At 40.8% G+C, this 21,661-nt stretch overlaps 1 protein-coding gene across 6 annotated transcripts in view; it reads left to right on the forward strand.

Moving 5' to 3' along the window:
- Positions 1-21,661, forward strand: part of cbfb (core-binding factor subunit beta) — a 90,397-nt gene that overhangs the window by 1,256 nt on the left and 67,480 nt on the right. For 4 of the 6 annotated variants that reach the window (XM_043707220.2, XM_043707219.2, XM_043707222.2 and 1 more), the window contains exons 2-3: positions 325-411; positions 3,532-3,648. In XM_043707220.2, coding sequence (XP_043563155.1) covers positions 325-411; positions 3,532-3,648 — 204 coding nt within the window. The remainder of the gene's footprint in view (positions 1-324; positions 412-3,531; positions 3,649-21,661) is intronic. The other 2 variants (XM_043707223.2, XM_043707224.2) reach the window with 1 other exon arrangement.

Genomic DNA, 21,661 nt, shown 5'->3' on the forward strand with positions numbered 1-21,661 from the left:
GGACCGGACCCGAGAGTGCGGTGGGGAGAAAGTTTACCCGAGTTGGCGCTCGGCTGAGGGGGATGATGATAATGATGGCGCGGGGGGGGGGGGTATTAATGGAAGGAGAGGCCGGGCCGGGACTCGGTGAAGGGAAGGAAGAAGGGTGCACATGGCCACCGGGTTTTGTAACGGAAGTTCTCCCCCCCCCCCCCCCCCCTTTTTACTCTGGCTCCCGGGAGAAGGGAAGCTTGCCGCCGGCGGAAGCCCGACTTTTAATGACTCCGCATTGTCCGCCGGTGACGGTTTAACTTTCTTTCCGCTCTTCTTCTCTCTCCCGCCCAGATTAAATACACAGGTTTCCGCGACCGGCCGCACGATGAGAGGCAGATGCGGTTCCAGAACGCCTGCAGGGACGGCAGGTCCGAGATTGTGAGTAAAACTCATCCTTCCACTTGGTCACGGGCCCCCAGCCGGGGAGGGAGGGAAACAAAGATGCGCGTTAAATCGGCTGCGGCACCGTCAAACTGCTCAAGAGCCTTCCAACCCCGGCTGCCTCATTGCTTTTCCCCGTTGGGATGTCCAAGAACAATGAGCACCCCGGTTGGGTATCCAGTCCAGGCGGGAGGGGTGCAGGAAAGCAGGTTAATTTATAGTTTGGGTGGGACCCTCCATCAGGATGCAGTGGAGTTGATAATTTTTAAAATCTTATCTGTCTCTGTGCAGTATTTTGATTTTTATATTTCGGATTTCCCTTTTTATCGGTAGTATTCTTTTGAAGGTGATGACAATTTTATCTTTCCAAAAGTAATCCTAACTACTGCACCGGAGATTATCCAGACTTTTATTATCTGGTATCAGATGAACGCAGTTATGCTGTAGGATGTTGACCTGTTTTGTAATGAATTACTCTAAATGAGCTTCCTCCTAAGGATGAAACTGGATAATGAAGATACTGAGCAGTATGCTTTTTCTCTTGACTGATCTGTCAATATAAATTACATTTGGAGCTGCCAACCGTACTTTTTAGTCCCCTTGGGGATGGCAGCTTTCCTCAAGCAGAAAAATAATTGGTGTCTAACATTTTGTTTGGCATTGCACAACTTTTAGACCTTTTATGCACCACTTTTTCATTAATGTTTGCAGAGGTGCAAGTATCACCAATCCTTAATCTGGTCAGCAGAGCTCTCAGTATATTTCTTGAACGTTTGTAGAAGCAGGCAGAATTCCACTCGATACAGATGTTGCATTAAACTCCAATGAATCTATTTTGCACATATACTTTTGGGGGTTGCAGAGATGCTGGGATGTAGTTATATAGATCAGATTACCTGGCTAATGTGTATTTATGTCAAGATGGAGGTGTATTACATGTCATTTTGGTTGGAATAGTAACATTGCTAAATAAAATGTATGTGGAATGGCAAATTATCATTGGGATCTTCATATCAAATGTGTTAGCATGTTGATAAGGTTATTAGAATCATAGAATCCCTACAATGTGGAAGCAGGCCATTCGGCCCATTGGACCCACACGGGCACTATAAAGAGCACCCCACCCCAATACTGTAGCCTTTCTTTTCCCATGACTAATCCATCTAGCTTGCACATCTCTGGACAGTGACCAATTTAGCATAGCCAGTCCATTTAACCTGCACATCTTTGGACTGGGAGGAAACTTGAATACTCTGAGGAAACCCACGCAAATGTGGGGAGAATGTGCAAACTCCACACAGTCGCTCAAGACTGGAATAATGCCTGGGCTCCTGGCACTAACCACAGAACCACCATGCTGTCCATTATTACCACTAAGATGTGCACAGGCTTTCTTTTTATAATAAATGTGAAAATAATGAGGGATTACTTTCACACATTTTGCATTATGTCCTTATCTTAAGCATGCTAAATTTGTATTTTACACACACTGATAATCAAGTTCTATTTGCTCAGCCTTTCTGAACTTTTTCCTAGGTAAAATAGTTTCACAAATGTGAATCATTTGTTACATGAGTACATCTGCATAACTTCAGTTCCATCACTGGAATCAACCAAGTAACATGTACCTCATAACTCAACCTCCAATTAACGTACTGTACTAGTTTTTGAAAGGTATCACTCTTCCATTATGGTTGCAAAACCAGTTTTCTAGAAAGCCTTTTCTAACCGCTGTGGAAGTAACTACCACAGGTGGTTAATGTTAAAAAGCCTAGACAAACTCAGGAGAAATAACAAAAATAGTTAATGGTCAGTTTTTAAATTGCTATTCCTGGGGGAAAATGAAATGCTTTTTTTATGTAGATGAAATCTGGTTTGCTTTTGAAACAAAAACTCAAACCATCCTGAAAGCTCATAGCCCAAGTTTTTGAGGCATGTATCAGCTTCTCTCAGATTGATGTGCCAGAAGAGTTCATATTCGATTTTCCTCTGTGCTGTTATCTGATCTCAGCTGAAGCAGTGGTGAGTAAGGCCATTGCATATTCTTTTAATTCATTAATGGAATAGGAATAGGGCCCATAGTTTATTAGCAATCCCTTATTGCTCCTCAAGAGAATGCGATGGTCAACCCACCTTTTTGAATTTCTGCAGTTTGTGATGTTCATCAGACACAAAGAGTGAAGTGCCATCCACCTGAAAGCTTAAAATTTTTGTCTCACCACAGATTCTGCAAGACCCGTGTACTTCATGTTGTCTGTAAATATTTCTTCTTGTGTTTAGCCATTCCTCTACATTTTAACGTGATGGTCGGTTCATGACATGTTTTTAAAAGCTTGATTTGTTTTAAAAATTAATTATATCTATTTGGATGGCAGCTGTATGCAAGTATTTTTCAATGCATTTACTGGATTGAGTTGCTGTTGTATGAATGAATATGCTGTAATTTGACAAATTGAATCACGGGCATACAGCAAGTTAAATTGGGCATCTGCATCAAGTAATTGAATGTTGAGATTTTATCTCTTTGAAATATGATTGTCTATTTTGTAGATTTGCTCCTCTAGTCTTGAGCCAGCGTTTTCCTTCATTTCCCTTTCCACTTTGCTTGCTTCCTTGTTGTCACTGTCAAAAACAGAACATGCACTTGATATTTGCGTTGCAGGGTTCATGCTGCACTGCCAAACTCAAACCTGCAACTTTGAACATTTTATTGAAGGCTGAGCGATATTAATATTGTTTAAAAAAAAACCTCCCTCCAATTCTAGTTTTATATATGTTGTCTCAGAAATGATCATCATTGCTGTATGTTTGGATTTTCACAGTGCATAATTATTCTGGCAGTGACTGTCAATTAACTAATGCAAAGGATATTGAATAGTGCAGTATCCTGTGTTATTGACATCTTCTGGGCCGTGTGTCAAAGCAGAATCAAATGCATATAACTGTGCTTGATAAAACGTGGGATCATCATTTCTTGTGTAATTCCAAGGTTTGGAGAATGCTGTGCTGCCAATCAGACTATAACCTCAGGATGTTGCCACTGTCTTTTTTTTTAAAAAACTGCATTATTTATTTAGTCCTGCTCTCTGATAGAGTTTGTATTGATTTTTCTGAAAGGCTTTTGTGGCCTCTGGAACCAATCTATCTCTGCAGTTTTTTCCGGCAAATTGGCATGGCGAACAGCGGCAAACTCCCACACGAGAGTATGTGGACTTCGAGCGTGATGTAGGCAAGGTAAGAAACCAGTAGTAGTTTTGTTCTGTGTGGGGGCAGTCTAGATATCCTAAACTGCACGCTGCTATAAAGTTACTTTTAAATGTATTTAGCTGTACAAAAATGAACTGGAAAACAATTTGCACAATTACAATATTTGTTCAATTATGCTAAATGTTTACAGTATTGTGAAGCAATTGGGAAAGCTATAAAATAATTGACCATATGGCGAGACAATAGATAAAATCCTTTTGGGGATTATGCTGAGACTAGTGTATTAAATGATGATAAGGACTGCAATCACTTCTGGTAATCGTGGTATAAAGTTTTTTTCTCCTGGAAACAATTTGCAAGACTGAGATGGCAATGCCTGTAGCCAGAGTAGGATAGAGGCCTTAGGAAATGAGGGAAAATTTCCCCAATGCCCAGCATCTCATTTTATGCTTTGTTTTCATAAAAGATGACTGACTGGACTAAGCTGCAGGCCAGTATTGGATGATCAAAACAATTGTGTCTGCATACGTAGGGCAGTTGTAATGAGAGGGGATATTGCTCCTGATTCTACATTTTTTAAAACAAAATCTTCAATTTTATCTCTTGAAGTAATTGGTAATTCAGTAAACTAAAATGTGGAGGTGCCAGTATTGGACTGGGGTGAAAAAAGTCAGGAGTCACACAACGCCAGCTTATAGTCCAACAGGTTTATATGAAATCACAAGCTTTTGGAGAACTGCTCCTTCGTCAGGTGAAGTCAGTAAACCAAAGTAGCATGTCTACATATACAAGTTGTTTTGGTGACTGACATCTTCGGTAGTGCTTTTATAAAAGCATTTAGTTAAGGTATTCTAAAGTAACTTGTACAGTTTATGTTGGAGAATAAATATTTATTTCAACTTTGAAAATGGCTAATTTTAGTTGTGCTTCAACATCCAGTTCTTGTCGATACAGAAGTGATTTGTAAAATAAACTTTTACATATTGTTTCATTTCAAGAAAATGTTGATGAGGTTCAGTGAGAGCTTGGGTTTGTTGATAGGGTACAAATTATGCTTGCAGCAGGTAGGTGGTTACAAAGAAATCTGTTCTCCCTCTTATGTCAGAAGCAGAACATGGCAAATAATTTCACCTTCAAAGTTTGCATATATTTGTTTTCAAGGCTTTGGGCCGCTTAGTCTTCTATTTGTTATGGCTGAATCTCTAGAGTCCATAATATTTGTTTGAAAATATGAAAATACATAGTCCGAGACAGACAGCATATGATTGTCATGAATAGGTTGTTTGGCAATTTTTGTTAAATGTTCTGCGGTTGCATTGATATAGTGGTATTGTCATTGGACTAGTAATCCTAAGCCCTAAGCAAATACTCTGGGAATGTGGATTTGAATTCCACCATGGGAAATTTGATGTCAATAAATTCTGGAATTAAAAACTAGTTCATAGAAACTCCACGTGGTTCATGGATGTCCTTTCAGGAAAGAAGTCTGCCATCCTTTTCTGGACTGGCCTACCTGTGACTCCAAACCCACAGCAATGTAGTTGGCTTTTAACTGCTCTACGAAATGGCTTGAGACCCAGTCAGCTCAAGAACAATTGGGGATCAGCATTAAATGTTCACCTTGTCTGTGTTGTCTATATTCCCATGGAACAATTATTTTAAACTGGTCGAAGTAATGTTTTTGGGCTGGCTGGCAAATTAAGTTGAATGGATTAGACAGTAATTTTTATGAAGCCTAAGGCGCATTAGTCAGAGGGAAATGGGCGTGGGTGGGTTACTGTTTGGAGGGTTGGTGTGGACTTATTGGGCCAAAGGGCCTGTTTCCACACTTTGGGGAATCTAATCTAATCAAACCAAGTGATAGCTTTAATTTGGTATCTACTGCAGTTGATGTAAATGAAGGATCAAGTACTGAGTTTATAATGTACAAAAATAGTTCTTCAATGAAATTGCTAACCCTCGCTTGCTTAACAATAAATGTTGCTAGTCAGAACATGCAAACTTGAATGTGAAAGAATATCCACGCCAAAGGGCGAAATTGCTTCCTATTTTACTAATGGGTACTGTTTGAGACCAATGATCTGCCTTGAAGCATCTAAATCAGTTTCTTTGCAATATTTGTTTTAAAAACATGAGTTTGTTCTCAGATTTATTTTTGAACTTCTGACCCAAGGGCAGTTTGTCGTTAAGTTTTGAGCTCAAAACTTAGATGAAATGTTTCAATTCAAAGTTGAGTTACTTCACAATGGTGCCTCGGTATCTGATTTTTGCCTGTATCTGGTTAAAAATAGCATTGTGATTTTGCAAGTATTGCTGTCTGTGTTCATTTGTATTTTGCTTTTACACTGTTTTATGTAGCATCTGAAGAAGCTGTACTGAGCTGATTCTGCTCTCTGTAGAATTGAGCAACTGAAATTAAGAACCACTTCTAATCTAAACTTGTTTAGTGCAATCCTTCATGATGTGGGTATTCAGTTGAAGTCACTAAGAATAATTTACACTGAAATTTAGTAATCTTTTAAATATGAAAGCTCTACCTAAACATGTACTCATACGCTGGGGGCATTCATTTTCCCATGACATGTGTAAGCTAATATAATACCTGAGTCTTAAGATGGAAGGTTTAGGAGGTACTGCTGCTTAATGTTCCTTGATTGTATAAAAGCTTGAGTGAGCTTTACTGTAAAAACTGGATTATCTGCAAAAGTATGAAGTACTTTTCACAACTCCACTGGCTTCAGAATTTGTTTTGCTGCTTGTGACTCTTTTGTCTTTGTCTTAATTTGTCACTATCCTGTATTTCCCTTGAGGGAATAGGAACTAGATACTCCAGTTATTTTTGAATAATGCATAGAGAACTTGGCTTTCAGTTGGACAAATGAGTGATCGCTAACACATTAAATCCTCTATGATACAGATGAATACATGAATTAGGAGTAGGTCAGTCAGCTACTGTATTCAGTAAGATCATAGCTGCTCTGATTGCTTCATGTTTCTGCCTGCTCCTTCGCACTCTTGCTGATTAAGCATCTATCTACCTTTGCCTTGAAAAGAATTAAAGAACTCTTCCTAAGAAGTTGATGGAAGCATTTCTAAAGATTCCAAACTTGGAATGTATTCTTTTGTAGCAGATACAAATTTATTTGGCAACCCTTCCATTACAGATTTGATCCAGTAAGCTTTCTCTGAGTTGCTTTCAAGGCATTTCCATTCTTGCTTTTTAAATAAGGTGACCAATACTACATACCTGATAAATTCTAAATGTGATCTCTCCAGTGTTTTGTATGACTGAAACAATACAATACATTGTATTCATCCTCCTTGCAGTAAATAACATTCTACTTTCTTTCCTAATTACTTACTATACCTGCATACTAACCTTTGTGATTCAAAGACCAGGCTGGCAATGTTAATCTTCGTGTCAAAATTCTGTAGCCTCTATTTAGATATTTTTAATTCTATTTGTAAAATTGGCAATTTCACATCTTCCCGCTTATATTCCATTTGCCCGATCTTTGCTCGTTCACTTAACTATATCTCCTTACAGTGTTCTGTTATCTCTTCATAGCGTGCGAAAATATGAACAATACACAAGAGTAAGCCACAAACCTTTGGGCCTGCTCTGCCAAAGACCATCTATCCTAAGAAATAACAATGTTTACTCATCACGTCTTAAATGCAATCCCTTATTTTTAGAATATTACCTGTAGTTTTAGATTCTCCCATAAGCGGAAACATCCTGGTCAAATCTCCTCAAATCTTGTTTCAGTTAAGTTCCCTTTGACTCTTCTAAACTCCAGAAGTTACAAGCCTCGTCTGACCTTTGTTCATAAGGCAGTCTGCTCATTCCAATTATTAGTCTAGTAAATCTACTCTGAATCATTTCCAATGTATTAATATCTTTCATAAATACGGTGAGTAGTGGTATACACTATATTTCAAATGCAGAATCGCCAATGCCATGTATAAATGAAGCATGATCTTCCTGTTCTTGCATTTAATTCCCTTAGCAATAAAGCATAACAACCTATTACCTTTACTGATCACTTGCTAATTTTGTGCAAATCATATACCACAACATCCAGATCATTCTGCATCTGCGATCTATATCCCCTCAACTTTTAGATAATATGCTGGGTTTTTTAAAATTCTTTCTGTAACAATGGACAGTTTTTCATATTGTGCTGTCACATTTCACAAGCTTTCTACTAATCTTTGACATCAGCAAATGCAGCTGCCATACCTTCAGTTCCTTTATCCAAATTGTAAAGAGTTGAGGCTGCAGCACCAAGCTGTGTGGCACACCACTTAGGATGTTCTGCCTGCCTGAAAAGACCTATTTATTCCTTCTCTCTGCTTCCTGTTAGCCAGCCAATCTATAGACTGTACCTGTTACTCCTTACACCACAAGCTTTTATTTTCAATTTGTGGCACCTTTTCAAATATCTTCTGGAAATTTAGGTGCAATATATCAACTGGTACAATATATCCCCTTTACCTAGAAGTGCAAATTACTTCAAAGAACTCTGATAAGTCAGTTAAACATGAGTTCTCTTTGATAAAACCATGTTGATTCTGCCTGATTACTTTGAACATAGCAAGTGCCCTGTTATAGTATCTTCTAATGACGCATGTTAAGCTAACTGGCCTGTAGTTTCCTGCTTTCTGCCTCCTCTCCCTTCTCCGCTGTTTTGCAACCTAAAGAAACCTATTTTGGGCTAACTTGCTCTCGTAGAGTCATGGAGATGTACAGCATGGAAACAGACCCTTCGGTCCAACCCGTTCATGCCGACCAGATATCCCAACCCAATCTAGTCCTACCTGCCAGCACCCGGTCCATATCCCTCCCAACCCTTCCCATTCATATACTCATCCAAATGCCTCTTAAATGTTGCAATTGTACCAGCCTCCACCACTTCCTGTGGCAGCTCATTCCATGCGCTCAACCACCCTCTGCGTGAAATAGTTGCCTCTTAGGTGCCTTTTATATCTCCCGCCCTCCCCCCACCCCCCCTCACCCTAAACCTATGCCCTCTAGTTCTGGATTCCCCGACCCCAGGGAAAAGACTTTGTCTATTTATCTTATTCATGCCCCTCATAATTTTGTAAACCTCTAAGGTTACCCCTCAGCCTCTGACGCTTCAGGGAAAACAGCCCCAGCCTGTTCAGCTTCTCCTCATTGCTCAAATCCTCCAACCCTGACAATATCCTTGTAAATCTTTTCTGAACCCTGTCAAGTTTCACAACATCTTTCCGATAGGAAGGAGACCAGAATTGCATGCAATATTCCAACAGTGGCCTAATCAATGTCCTGTACAGCCGCAACATGACATCCCAACTCTTGTACTCAATGATCTGACCAATAAAAGAAAGCATATCAAATGCTGCCTTCACTATCCTATCTACCTGCGTCTTTACTTTCAAGGAGCTCTAAACTTGCACTCCAAGGTTTCTTTGTTCACCAGCACTCCCTAGGACCTTACCATTAAGTGTATAAGTCCTGGTAAGATGTGATTTCCCAAAATGCAGCATTTCGCATTTATCTGAATTAAACTCCATCTGCCACTTCTCAACCCATTGGCCCATCTGATCAAGATCCTGTTGTAATTAAAGGTAACCTTCGCTGCCCACTACACCTCCAATTTTGGTGTCGTCTGCAAACTTACTAACTATACCTCTTATGCTCTCATCCAAATCATTTATATAAATGACAAAAGGTAGAGGACCCGGCACCGATCCTTGTGGCACTCCACTGGTCACAGGCCTCCAGTCTGAAAAACAACCCTCCACCACCACCCTCTGAATATAGAATATAGAACATTACAGCGCAGTACAGGCCCTTCGGCCCTCGATGTTGTGCCAACCTGTAAAACTAATCTGAAGCCCAATTAAATTACAGTATTCCATTCTAATCCATCTGTCTGTCCAATAATCATTTGACTGCCCCTAAAGTTAGCGAGTCTATTACTGTTACAGGCAGTGAATTCCATGTCCTTATTACTGAGTAAAGAAACTATCTTTGACATATGTCCTAAATCTATCACCCCTCAGTTTAAAGCTATATCTCCTCGTGCGAGCCATCGCCATCTGAGTAAAAAGGCTCTCACTGTCTAACCCTCTGACTATTTTATATGTCTCAATTAAGTCAGCTCTCAACCTTCTCTCTAACAAAAACAGCCTCAAGTCCCTCAGCCTTTCCTCATAAGACCTTCTCTCCATACCAGGCAACATTCTAGTAAATCTCCTCTGAATTCTTTCCAAAGCTTCCACATCCTGAGATAGCTGTCTTCTCCCTTTGAGCCAGTTCTATATCCAAATGGCGAGTTCTCCCTGTATTCCATGCGATCTAACCTTGCTAACCAGTCTCCCATGGGGAACCTTGTCGAATGCCTTACTGAAGGCCATATAGATCACAGCTACTGCTCTGCCCTCATCAATCCTCTTTGTTCAAAAATTCAATCAAGTTTGTGAGACATGATTTCCCATGAACAAAGCCATGTTGACTATCCTTAATCAGTCCTTGCCTTTCCAAATACATGTACATCCTGTCCCTCAGGATTCCCTCCAACAACTTGCCCACCACTGGCGTCAGGCTCATTGGTCTATAGTTCCCTGGCTTGTCCTTACTACCCTTTTTAAACAGTGGCACCACATTTGCCAACCTCCAGTCTTCCGGCACCTCACCTGTGACTATCGATGATACAAATATCTCAGCAAGAGCTTCAGCAATCTCTTCCCTAGCTTCACACAGAGCTCTAGGGTACACCTAGACCATAAGACATAGGAGCGGAAGTAAGGCTATTTGGCCCATCGAGTCCACTCCGCCATTCAGTCATGGCTGATGGGCATTTCAACTCCACTTACCCGCATTCTCCCCGTAGCCCTTAATTCCTTGTGACATCAAGAATTTATCAATTTCTGCCTTGAAGACATTTAGCGTCCCAGCCTCCACTGCACTCTGTGGCAATGAATTCCACAGGCCCACCACTCTCTGGCTGAAGAAATGTCTCTGCATTTCTGTTCTGAATTTACCCCCTCTAATTCTAAGGCTGTGTCCACGGGTCCTAGTCTCCTCACCTAACGGAAACAATTTCCTTGCGTCCACCCTTTCCAAGCCATGTATTATCTTGTAAGTTTCTATTAGATCTCCCCTTAATCTTCTAAACTCCAATGAATACAATCCCAGGATCCTCAGCCGTTCCTCGTATGTTAGACCTACCATTCCAGGGATCATCCGTGTGAATCTCCGCTGGACACGCTCCAGTGCCAGTATGTCCTTCCTGAGGTGTGGGGACCAAAACTGGACACAGTACTCCAAATGGTGCCTAACCAGAGCTTTATAAAGTCTCAGTAGCACAACAGTGCTTTTATATTCCAACCCTCTTGAGATAATTGACAACATTGCATTCGCTTTCTTAATCACGGACTCAACCTGCATGTTGACCTTTAGAGAATCCTCAACTAGCACTCCCAGATCCCTCTGTACTTTGGCTTTACGAATTTTCTCACTGTTTAGAAAGTAATCCATGCTTCTATTCTTTTTTCCAAAGTGCAAGACCTTGCATTTGCTCACATTGAATTCCATCAACCATTTCCTGGACCACTCCTCCAAACTGTCTAGATCCTTCTGCAGCCTCCCCACTTCCTCAGTACTACCTGCCTGTCCACCTAACTTTGTATCGTCGGCAAACTTCGCTAGAATGCCCCCAGTCCCTTCATCCAGATCATTAATATATAATGTGAACACCTGCGGCCCCAACACTGAACCCTGCGGGACACCGCTTGTCACCAGCTGCCATTCCGAAAAAGAACCTTTTATCCCAACTCTCTGCCTTCTGTCAGACAGCCAATCCTCTATCCATACCAGTAGCTCACCTCGAACACCATGGGCCTCACCTTGCTCAGCAGCCTCCCATGTGGCACCTTATCAAAGGCCTTTTGGAAGTCTAGATAGACCATATCCACTGGGTTTCCCCGGTCTAACCTACTTGTCACCTCTTCAAAGAACTCCAACAGGTTTGTCAGGCACGACCTCCCCTTACTAAATCCATGTTGACTTGTTCTAATCCGACCCTGCTCTTCCAAGAATTTAGAAACTTCATCCTTAATGATGGATTCTAGAATTTTACCAACAACCGAGGTTAAGCTAATTGGCCTATAATTTTCCATCTTTTGCCTTGATCCTTTCTTGAACAAGGGGGTTACAGCAGCGATCTTCCAATCATCTGGGACTTTCCTGGACTCCAGTGACTTTTGAAAGATCTCAACCAACGCCTCCGCTATTTCCTCAGCCACCTCCCTCAGAACTCTAGGATGTAACCCATCAGGGCCAGGAGATTTATCAATTTTAAGACCTTTTAGCTTTTCTAGCACTTTCTCTTTTGTAATGGCAACCATACTCCACTCAGCCCCCTGACTCCCTTTATTACTCCTGTCTTCCACTGTGAAGACTGACGCAAAGTACTTATTAAGTTCTCCTGCTATTTCCTTATCTCCCATCACTAGGCTTCCAGCATCAGTTTGAAGTAGTCCAATGTCTACTTTTGCCTGTCGTTTGTTTCTTATGTATTGAAATAAACTTTTACTATCATTTCTAATATTACTGGCTAGCCTACCTTCATATTTGATCCTCTCCTTCCTTATTTCTCTCTGTTATCCTCTGTTTGTTTTTGTTGCCTTCCCAATCTTCTGATTTCCCAGTGCTCTTGGCCACTTTATAGGCTCTCTCTTTTTCTTTGATAGATTTCCTGACTTCCTTTGTCACCCATTGCTGTCTAAGCCCTCCCCGGATAATCTTTCTCTTCTTGGGGATGAACCTCTGTACAGTGTCCTCAATTTTACCCACAAACTCCCGCCATTTTTGCTCTACTGTCTTCCCTGCTAGGCTCTGCTTCCAGTCTATTTTCGTCAGTTCCTCTCTCATGCCCTCATAGTTACCTTTATTTTACTGTAACACCATTACATCTGATTTTGCCTTCTCTCTTTCAAACTGCAGACTGAACTCTACCATATTATGATCGCTGCTTCCTAAGTGTTCCCTTACTTTAAGATTTTCTATAACGTCTGGTTCATTACATAGCACTAGGTCCAGAATAGCCTGCTCCCTTGTGGGCTCCATGACAAGCTGTTCCAAAAAGCCATCCTGTAAGCATTCCATGAATTCCCTTTCTTTGGATTCACTGGCAACATTATTTACCCAGTCCACCTGCATATTGAAGTCTTCCATGATCATTGTGACCTTGCCTTTTTGACATGCCTACTCTATTTCTGGTCCTGACCACTGTTAGGAGGTCTGTACATAACTCCCACTATGGTTTTTTTGCCTTTGTGGTTCCTCAATTCCACCCACACAGACTCCACATCATCCGATGCTATGTCATTCAGCACCATAGATTTAATTTTGTTCTTAACTAACAAGGCAACCCCGCCCCCTCTGCCCACCTCCCTGTCTTTTCGATAAGTTGAAAACCCTTGGATGTTTAACTGCCAGTCCTGACCCCCCGTAACCACGTCTCTGTGATGCCTACCACATCATAATCATTCACGATGATCTGTGCCATTAGTTCGTCTGCTTTGTTATGAATGCTACGAGCATTCAGGTAAAGTGCCTTAATGTTAACTTTCTTATCATTAGAGATATTGGAAGTCATAAGATGTCCTAAGTTAAAGTCCTACTGACCACCCTATTTATCCTCTTCTCTAGAACATTGGTACCTGATCGGTTCAGGTGGAGACCGTCCCAATGGTACAGATCCCCCTGGTTCCAAAACTGATGCCAATGCCCCATGAAGTGGAATCCCTCTTTCCCACACCAATCCCTTAGCCACGTGTTTACTTCCCTAATTTTCTTATCCCTGTGCCAATTGGTACGTGGCTCGGGCAGTAATCCGGAGATTATGACCCTTGAGGACCTGTACTTCAATTTCCTTCCTAGTGCTCGATAATCCCCAAACAGGTCCTCCACCCGAGCTTTGCCTATGTTGTTAGTTCCAACGTGGACCACAACAACTGGATCCTCCCCCTCCCGCGCCAATATCCTTTCAAGCCGGTCAGAGATGTCCCGAACCCTGGCACCGGGTAGGCAACACACCATGCGAGACTCCCGATCCGGCTTGCAAAGGATACTATCTGTCCCCCTAATTATAGAATCCCCTATAATAACTACTTGTCTTTTTGCTCCCCCCTCTTGAATGGCCTTCTGCACCATGGTGCCATGGTCAGCTGGCTCATCCTGTCCAGAGCCCTTTTCCTCATCTGTATAGGGAGCAAGAATCTCATACCTGTTGGACAAGGTCAAGGGCTGAGGCTCCTGCACTCCTGAACTCAGGTTCCCCCTACCTGCCTCACTTACAGTCACACTCTGATGTCCCTGATCACTAACTGGATGTGAATTACTTAATCTCCCAGGTGTGACTGCCTCCTGAAACAAAGTGTCCAGGTAACTCTCCCCCTCCCGGATGCGCCGCAGTGTTTGAAACTCAGATTCCAGATCATCAACTCTGATCTGGAGTTCTTCCAGCAACCAACACTTGCTGCAGATGTGGTCACTGCCGTTCACAATGGGATCAGCCAGCTCCCACATCATACAGCTACAGCACACCACCTGACCAGCCATCTCTGCTTAGTTAATTATTTTATTACTTTGTACAGGTTTGAGTTAAAATACTTCCTGATACCTCTCTGCTATAGTCTTTTTTTAAAAAAAAACAATTAATAGATAAACAGTACTTAGTAAGGGGGTTAGAGGAGGAGGAGGGCGGGTGGGAGACACTACGGTTGTAGAGTCTCGGGTTTAGCCGCCTTCCTGATTTATATACTCACTGCTTTCCTTCCCGGCTTCCCCTCTGGTCGTCGTCACTTCCCCCTGCTGCTCCCGCTCTTTCTGTGAAGAGAAAAAAAAACACCGCTGCCCGCTACCGGTAAGTAATTTTAAAACAAACTGTCTTACCTTAGCTGTAGCCTTCCGGTTTCGTTTAAATTCAGCTGCTGCTCGTACCTGATCAGGTCCTGGGGATGTATCCACTTTTATGCATTTCAAGACATCCAGCACTTCCTCCTCTGTAATATGGCCATTTTGCACAGTGTCACCATCTATTTCGCTACTTTATATCTTCCATATTCTTTTCCACAGTAAATACTAATGCAAAATACTCGTTTCGTATGTCCCCCATTTTTTGCGGCTCCACACAAAGGCCGCCTTGCTGATCTTTGAGGGGCCCTATTCTCTAGGAAAAAGTGAGGACTACAGATGCTGGAGATCAGAGCTGAAAATGTGTTGCTGGAAAAGCGCAGCAGGTCAGGCAGCATCCAAGGAGCAGGAGAATCGATGTTTCAGGCATGAGCCCTTCTTCAGGAACCTTACATATGCCTCCTTCTTTTTCTTAACCAAATCCTCAATTTCTTTAGTCATCCAGCATTCCCTACGCCTACCAGCCTTTCTTTTCACCCTAACTTTCTCTGGATTCTCGTTATCTCATTTCTGAAGGCTTCCCATTTTCCAGCCGTCCCTTTACCTGCGAACATCTGCCTCCAATCAGCTTTTGAACGTTCTTGCCTAATACCGTCAAAATTGGCCTTTGTCCAATTTAGAACTTCAACTTTTAGATCTGGTCTATCCTTTTCCATCACTAATTTAAAACAAATAGAATTATGGTCGCTGGCCCCAAAGTGCTCCCCCACTGACACCTCAGTCACCTGCCCTGCCTTATTTCCCAAGAGTACGTCAAGTATTGCACCTTCTCTAGTAGGTAGATCCATATACTGAATCAGAAAATTTCCTTGTACACACTTAACAAATTCCTCTTCATCTAAACCTTTAACACTATGGCAGTCCCAGTCTATGTTTGAAAGTTAAAATCCCCTATCATAACCACCCGATTATTCTTACAGACAATTGAGATCTCCTTCCAAGTTTGTTTCTCAATTTCCCTCTGACTATTAGGGGGTCTATAATACAATCTCAATAAGGTGATCATCCCTTTCTTATTTATCAGCTCCACCTAAATAACTTCCCTGGATGTATTTCCGGGAATATCTTCCCTCAGCACAGCTGTAATGCTATCCCTTATCAAAAATGCCATTCCCCCGCCTCCCTTTCTATCCTTCCTGTCGCATTTGTATCCTGGAGCATTAAGCTGCCTGTACTGCCCATCTATGTGCCATGTCTCTGTAATTGCTGTGCTATCCCAGTCCCATGTTCCTAACCATGCCAAATTCATCTGCCTTCCCTGTTAGGCCTCTTGCATTGAAATAAATGCAGTTTAATTTATTTGCATTCTAATTTTTGTCTGAAATTCCCCCCCTATTAATATTTTAGTAATTCTTTGTTGTATTTTATAGTCTGTTGACTCTTCTGACTTGCTGCCTATCTTTGCATGATTATATGTTGTCTTTGATACTATTTTTGGCATTTTTAGTTAACCACTGATGGAGGGTCTGTCCCTTCGAATTTCTCTAATTTGTTGGAAGATGTCCATTCTGTGCTTTATGGAATATCCCCTTAAATGTTTGTCACTGTACTTCTATTGATTAATCCTGTAATCTCAGTTCTCTTTCACTAACTCAGTTTTCATGCCCTCAATTGTATTTGTTTAAATTCAAAGTAGTAGTGTGGAACTCATGCTTCTCTCATTCACAGTATATAAAATTCAGTCATATTCTCACTGTCAGTCAGGATGCTTTCACTGATGTTCGTAGTTAATCCTATATCATTGGTCAAAACCAGGTCTAGTTTAGACTATTCTCTGGTTGATGCTGTAACATGCTGGCATCAGGAATTATTAGTAAGATATTCAGTTCCTCCTCTAGACTTTATCCTCATCTAATTTTTCCAGTCTATATGTAGGTTAAAATCCCCCACGATAATTTCTGTACCTTTTTGGCAAGCTCCCATTATTTCTCCCCTGATATCCTGCCTATGCACGGCTCCCACCAGTAACCTTCTGCTTTTATTATTACTCATCTCTAGCAAGACTGCTTCTATAATCCTGGTTTTCTGAATTGTGAATCATCTTTAATTAACAGAACCATTCTTGTACACTTTCCTTGCTGCCTATCCTTAAATGTCTCACACCCCTTCATCATTCAGGTCTCAATCTGGGTCATCCTGCAACTACTACTCAGCAATGACCATTGGAACATACTTATTTATCTCAATTTGTACAACCAGTTCATCTGTTTTGTTTTGAATGTTGCGTGCATTGAAATAGTGTCTTAAGTTTTGTCCTTTTTATTATTTTGTAACCTCTAGTCTTATGTGTTGATTTGTTTTTAGGTCTGCATTCTCTCTCTCCCTTCCTGTCACTGTCTACCATTTCCCACATTAATTCCTTCCTCTTGCATTTTTCCTACTCTTTGATTCACACAACTTCCCAAATTTGGGCCCAAGGTCCCCACTATTTAATTTAAAACCCACCCCACTTCCTTGGTTACGCAGTTTGCAAGGACACCAATCCCAGTATGGTTCAAGTACAGTTTCCTGCTGCTATACTTTCCTATGTATACTTTCCTACTTGCCTTTGTCATCAACAAAAATTTAGCAACCATGTCTTGACTACTTCATCCAAGTCATTTTATTTGCTGTCAGACCTGTAGTTTATTGCTTTCTGTCTCTCTCTCCTTTGTACTTGAATAACTGAGTTATTTTTCCTATTTTCCAATTTAAAGGAACCTTGTCAGAATCTAGGGAATATTGGAAGATTAAAATCAATGCCTCAACCTCAAGTGCTTGGATGAAGTCCCTCAGAATCTGAGGACATGTTAGTCATGCAGCTCTAAAGATTTCCATCATACTACTTCCTATTGTGATTGAGATTTTTTTGAACTCCTGTCTCCCTTCAATTTCCTGTTTCTGGATTATTTCTTGTTGATATTTTCAATCAACCCATTCAGGTGTAAATTGTTTGAATGCAGGCTTTGTGGCTTGAGGTAGGGACATTACCACACTGCCGCAAGAACCCTTACAGTTCATGCATCCTTAATAATGAAGAATAATACAAGCTATCTGTTCATTTTATCCACTGACTCCTTATTTTCCATTAATCCCCCAAGTTCTCTTTTTCTATAGGACTAACATCTATAAATTCTTGCTATCTGTTGATATTTCTAGCTAGATTTCTCTTGTACTCAATTTTCTTGCCCTCTCATTAATTCTTGATTTATTCTTTGCTGCTTTTATTTTCTGGCCTATGACCCAAGTTTGTGATTCCAGCAAACTTTCTTATAACTGGCAACTTATGAATTGGTACTCTTGATAACCTGACAGAAATTATACAGCCCAAACACTGGAAGTTGATCATTTTATTGCAATCTCTATGTCTGACGGTGTGAATGAGAAGGTCTCCAGTGATACGTTTTAATTAAGACAAAGTTGTATTATTATTTAAGTGATTTATGCTGTAAATATAACAATTAAGTTGACATATCCTGCATTACTTTCCTATTACTTAGTGTGTTCTTACATAGAGTATGTGGACCATTTGATCAACTGGCACACTGCTGGTCCCATAGGTGGCAATTTGCTATGTATGCTTTTTTACTTTTGAATTTGATGTTTCCTTTTACTTAACCACAGATGGCATTTCTTTCCCTTTGAATTTTTCTTTCTTGTATTCTGCTTAACTGTCTGATGCTGCATCTCAACAGGTCTTTCCCTTATCTTAATTATCCAGTTGCTTTCATCGTTCACAATTGCCTTTAGTTTAGAATCTTGGACCCATTCTTTCCCTTAAACAGAGATTAAAATTCCACAATGTTTCATTTGCTCCTACCTGGGAAAGATCCCAGTCCAAGCCTGAAATGCTGGACACTCCCTCTTTGCAGAGAAGTGTTTCATCTTCCTCACTTTGCTGTCTTCTACTGCCATGGCATTCACACTTCTGCTCTCTCACTTTATTGTACCGTGGTGCTGTTTGCTGTTAGCTTATCCACTCTGTAGCCCCTTCACCCACCTAAATGGGTGGGCATTTGCAAAGACTAAGGCTGCTGTCTTCCTGCCTCACTCGCAGTCCCATCCCTTTCACTGGTTAGTGACTAAATCGAAGACTCTTAAGGGGTGTGACCAAAGATGTCCAAGTAATTTTCCCTTTGTGTTGCAGTGTCTGTAGTTTGGCCTGTAGCTCAAAAACTGAACTTAAACCGCTTGAGTAGCAATCAGTTATTGCAAGAGTGGTTGTCATAGATCGTGCTGTTTTCCAAGAGCGCTCATGTTTCCCATATGCAGCACATCCCTGGCTGACCATTCCTGGTTTAAGTTTTTTTTCCCGTTATTTTTTACCTTTTAATTCCCATCAGATCGTGTATGATTTTAAAGCTTAATCAAAACACTCATCAAACTGCCAGAACTCCAAATCACACTCATCACATGGAAATCCCCTTGTTTCTCCAGTTCTTAGCTAGAGTTGGCTCAATTGTGGTACAGATTGAATGAAAAATCTATCCGATGATGTAATTTTAACTTTATTTCAGTGCGCAAAGAATAAATTGTGAATGTAAACAAATACATTAATTGAGATGAGTCTCCTTTTTATGAAAGTTATTTCTTGTTTGTATTGTTTGTCATCTCTTCTTATAAAACTAAATATATTCCTTCCTGTTCAGCAGAATAGGACAATAGAATTTTGTGATTTGTTGATGTGATGATTGTAAGCAATTAAATTAACAATTGTAAGTACTTAAACAATATCTGACAGGCTCTCCCTGCCTCCATGTGACTTGCACATCTACTTATGAAGTTTGATTTTGTTTGGTTTTCTCTTATTTCTGCTTTGAATTACAGCTCCAAATTTCATATCTTTGTTTAACTGTTTAATAGTTAACTGTCATTTTTGTTGCTGCATTTTAGCATTTTGAAGTGAAAGATGCTCCATTCTTGGCCAGCAAACTGGCGACCTCCCTGGATAAATAATCTGCAGGGGATTAAAAGACTAAAAGCAGTTTGGTGAAGTGATAGTATAGTATTTTGATGTAAAATCTGAATTAATGCAAATGCCCTCATGAGCTGTATTCTTGGTTTCATGGTTTGGCTGTCTTGATATGTCAACACTCTCTGGTATGCAAAGTGTGGCTAATTGTCGAAATAATCGGGCAAAATAAGACTTGTTTTAATATTTTTAATCCGACAGGTTTGGAAGTTCAGTGTGTTGGACTTAACATGACAACTTCTTTCCCACCCCTAGGTCCACCTCAGAATCCCCCTTCCCCAAAAAAACAAAAATGATCTCCAGCAATGATCTAATTCTGATCACTGAAACACGAAACCGTACAACAATTTTGATTTGTCTCTCATCACTTTGTACAGTATTGCTTTGTTTTCCAACTTTAGCTAATTTAGTGTATTTTGTGCTCTATATTAATTCGTCACATCATGACTGCCATCATCGAATCCTGCTAAATATTGCCTTTGATTTCGCTCTGCATTTATTTAGGAAAAAAGAGATGGGAAACTTAGGGTGTGAGGCCTCAATAATTGAAGTTGGTTTTTCTCAGTCGTGGAATGAAGCAATTTGGGGCCTTGAATTGGAGGAAAGCAGAGTTCTCCTCAATGTTGTAGGGCTGGCAGAATCAGAAATAAGGAGGAAGTGGTTTGTACAAAACATGAGCAAGTAAAGCACACACATTGGAAAGGTGGTAGTATTCAAAAATGTTTTTAATGGAAAATGAAAAGGATAAGAAAGTAATTTATCCTATTGTGAATATGTTTATAAAGCACTGTTGAAGTGAGAGGAACTTTATTTTTGCATGGAATGCCATTAGTACCTGGAAGCCCTCCCCAAAACAGTGGGAATAGCAGAATCAAAGCTTGATGCTTGAAAAATGTGTGGATTGGGATTAAGCGGATATATCTCTTTCAGAAAGTCATATGTGAGGATGTATGTCTCCAGAGCTGTAAAATTCTGCCTTCCCACTTGGTACCACTCCAAAGCAATTCATTCAATTTCATTATCTTGTAATTTCTGCTTGTTTTTAATAAAGTATGGAGTGTTAGAGATACTTATGCTCTTCATATTTAAAAATAATAGAGGGACACAGGAAATCTTTCATTTAAAACAAACTTTAGAGCGAAGGAGTTGTAGCTACTGTTAGTCTGAGCTCCCCTCTAGGAAAAAAGCCGAATAGAGGCAAAAGTAGTGAAATAATTTAGACAGGGTTTATGAGTTGAAAATGTTTCCACTGGAGGAACACCAAAGTTTGTGGCTGTTATTATTTAAAAAAAAATAAAATTCAATAAGAAAGTCAGAAAAACCTTTACGTTTATAATGGTTATAATGTGCAATCTGCTACGGATTAATTGAAGGAGAGCACAAATTTCAGAAGTTAGCTTCACTCCACCTTTTACCAAGAAATGGTTGGAGGCACTAGATACTGCAAAGGCTATGGGCCCTGACAACGTTCTGGCAATAGCACTGAAGATTTGTGCTTCCCTAGCCAAGTTTTTCCAGTACAGTTACAGTACTGGCACCTACCCTACAATTTGGAAAATTGCCCAAGTACGTCCTGTACAAAAAAAGCCTGACAAATTCAAACTGTACAATTACTACCCATTAAGTCAATCGTCAGTATAGTGATGGAAGGTGTCATAAACAGTGCTATCAAGAAGCACCTGCTCTGCGATAACCTGCTCAGTGATACCCAGTTTGGGTTCCACCAGGGTCACTCAGCTCCTGACCTCATTATAGCCTTGGGTCAACCATGGACAAAAGAGCTGAATTCTGGAGGTGAGGTGAGAGTGACAGCCTTGTCGTCAAGGCTGTGTTCGACTGTGTGGCATCAAGGAGCCCGAGAAAAACTAGGATCACTGGCTTTCAGGGACAAACCCTCCAGCGGTTGCAGTCATACCTGGCACTTAGGAAGGTGGTCATGGGTATTGGAGGTCAGCCATCTCGGCTCCAGGACATCTCTGCAAGAATTCCTCAGGGTTGTGTCCTAGGCCCAACCATCTTCACTACTTCTTCAGTGACCTTCCCTCCATCATAAGGTCAGAATTGGGGATATTCATGAAGATCACTCCATGTTCTGCACCATTTGTGACTCCTCACATACT

The sequence above is a fragment of the Chiloscyllium plagiosum genome, unplaced genomic scaffold (genome assembly GCF_037043375.1).
Source record: "Chiloscyllium plagiosum isolate Xiang-an unplaced genomic scaffold, Cpla_swu_hap1 HiC_scaffold_17, whole genome shotgun sequence".
Taxonomy (NCBI): domain Eukaryota; kingdom Metazoa; phylum Chordata; class Chondrichthyes; order Orectolobiformes; family Hemiscylliidae; genus Chiloscyllium; species Chiloscyllium plagiosum.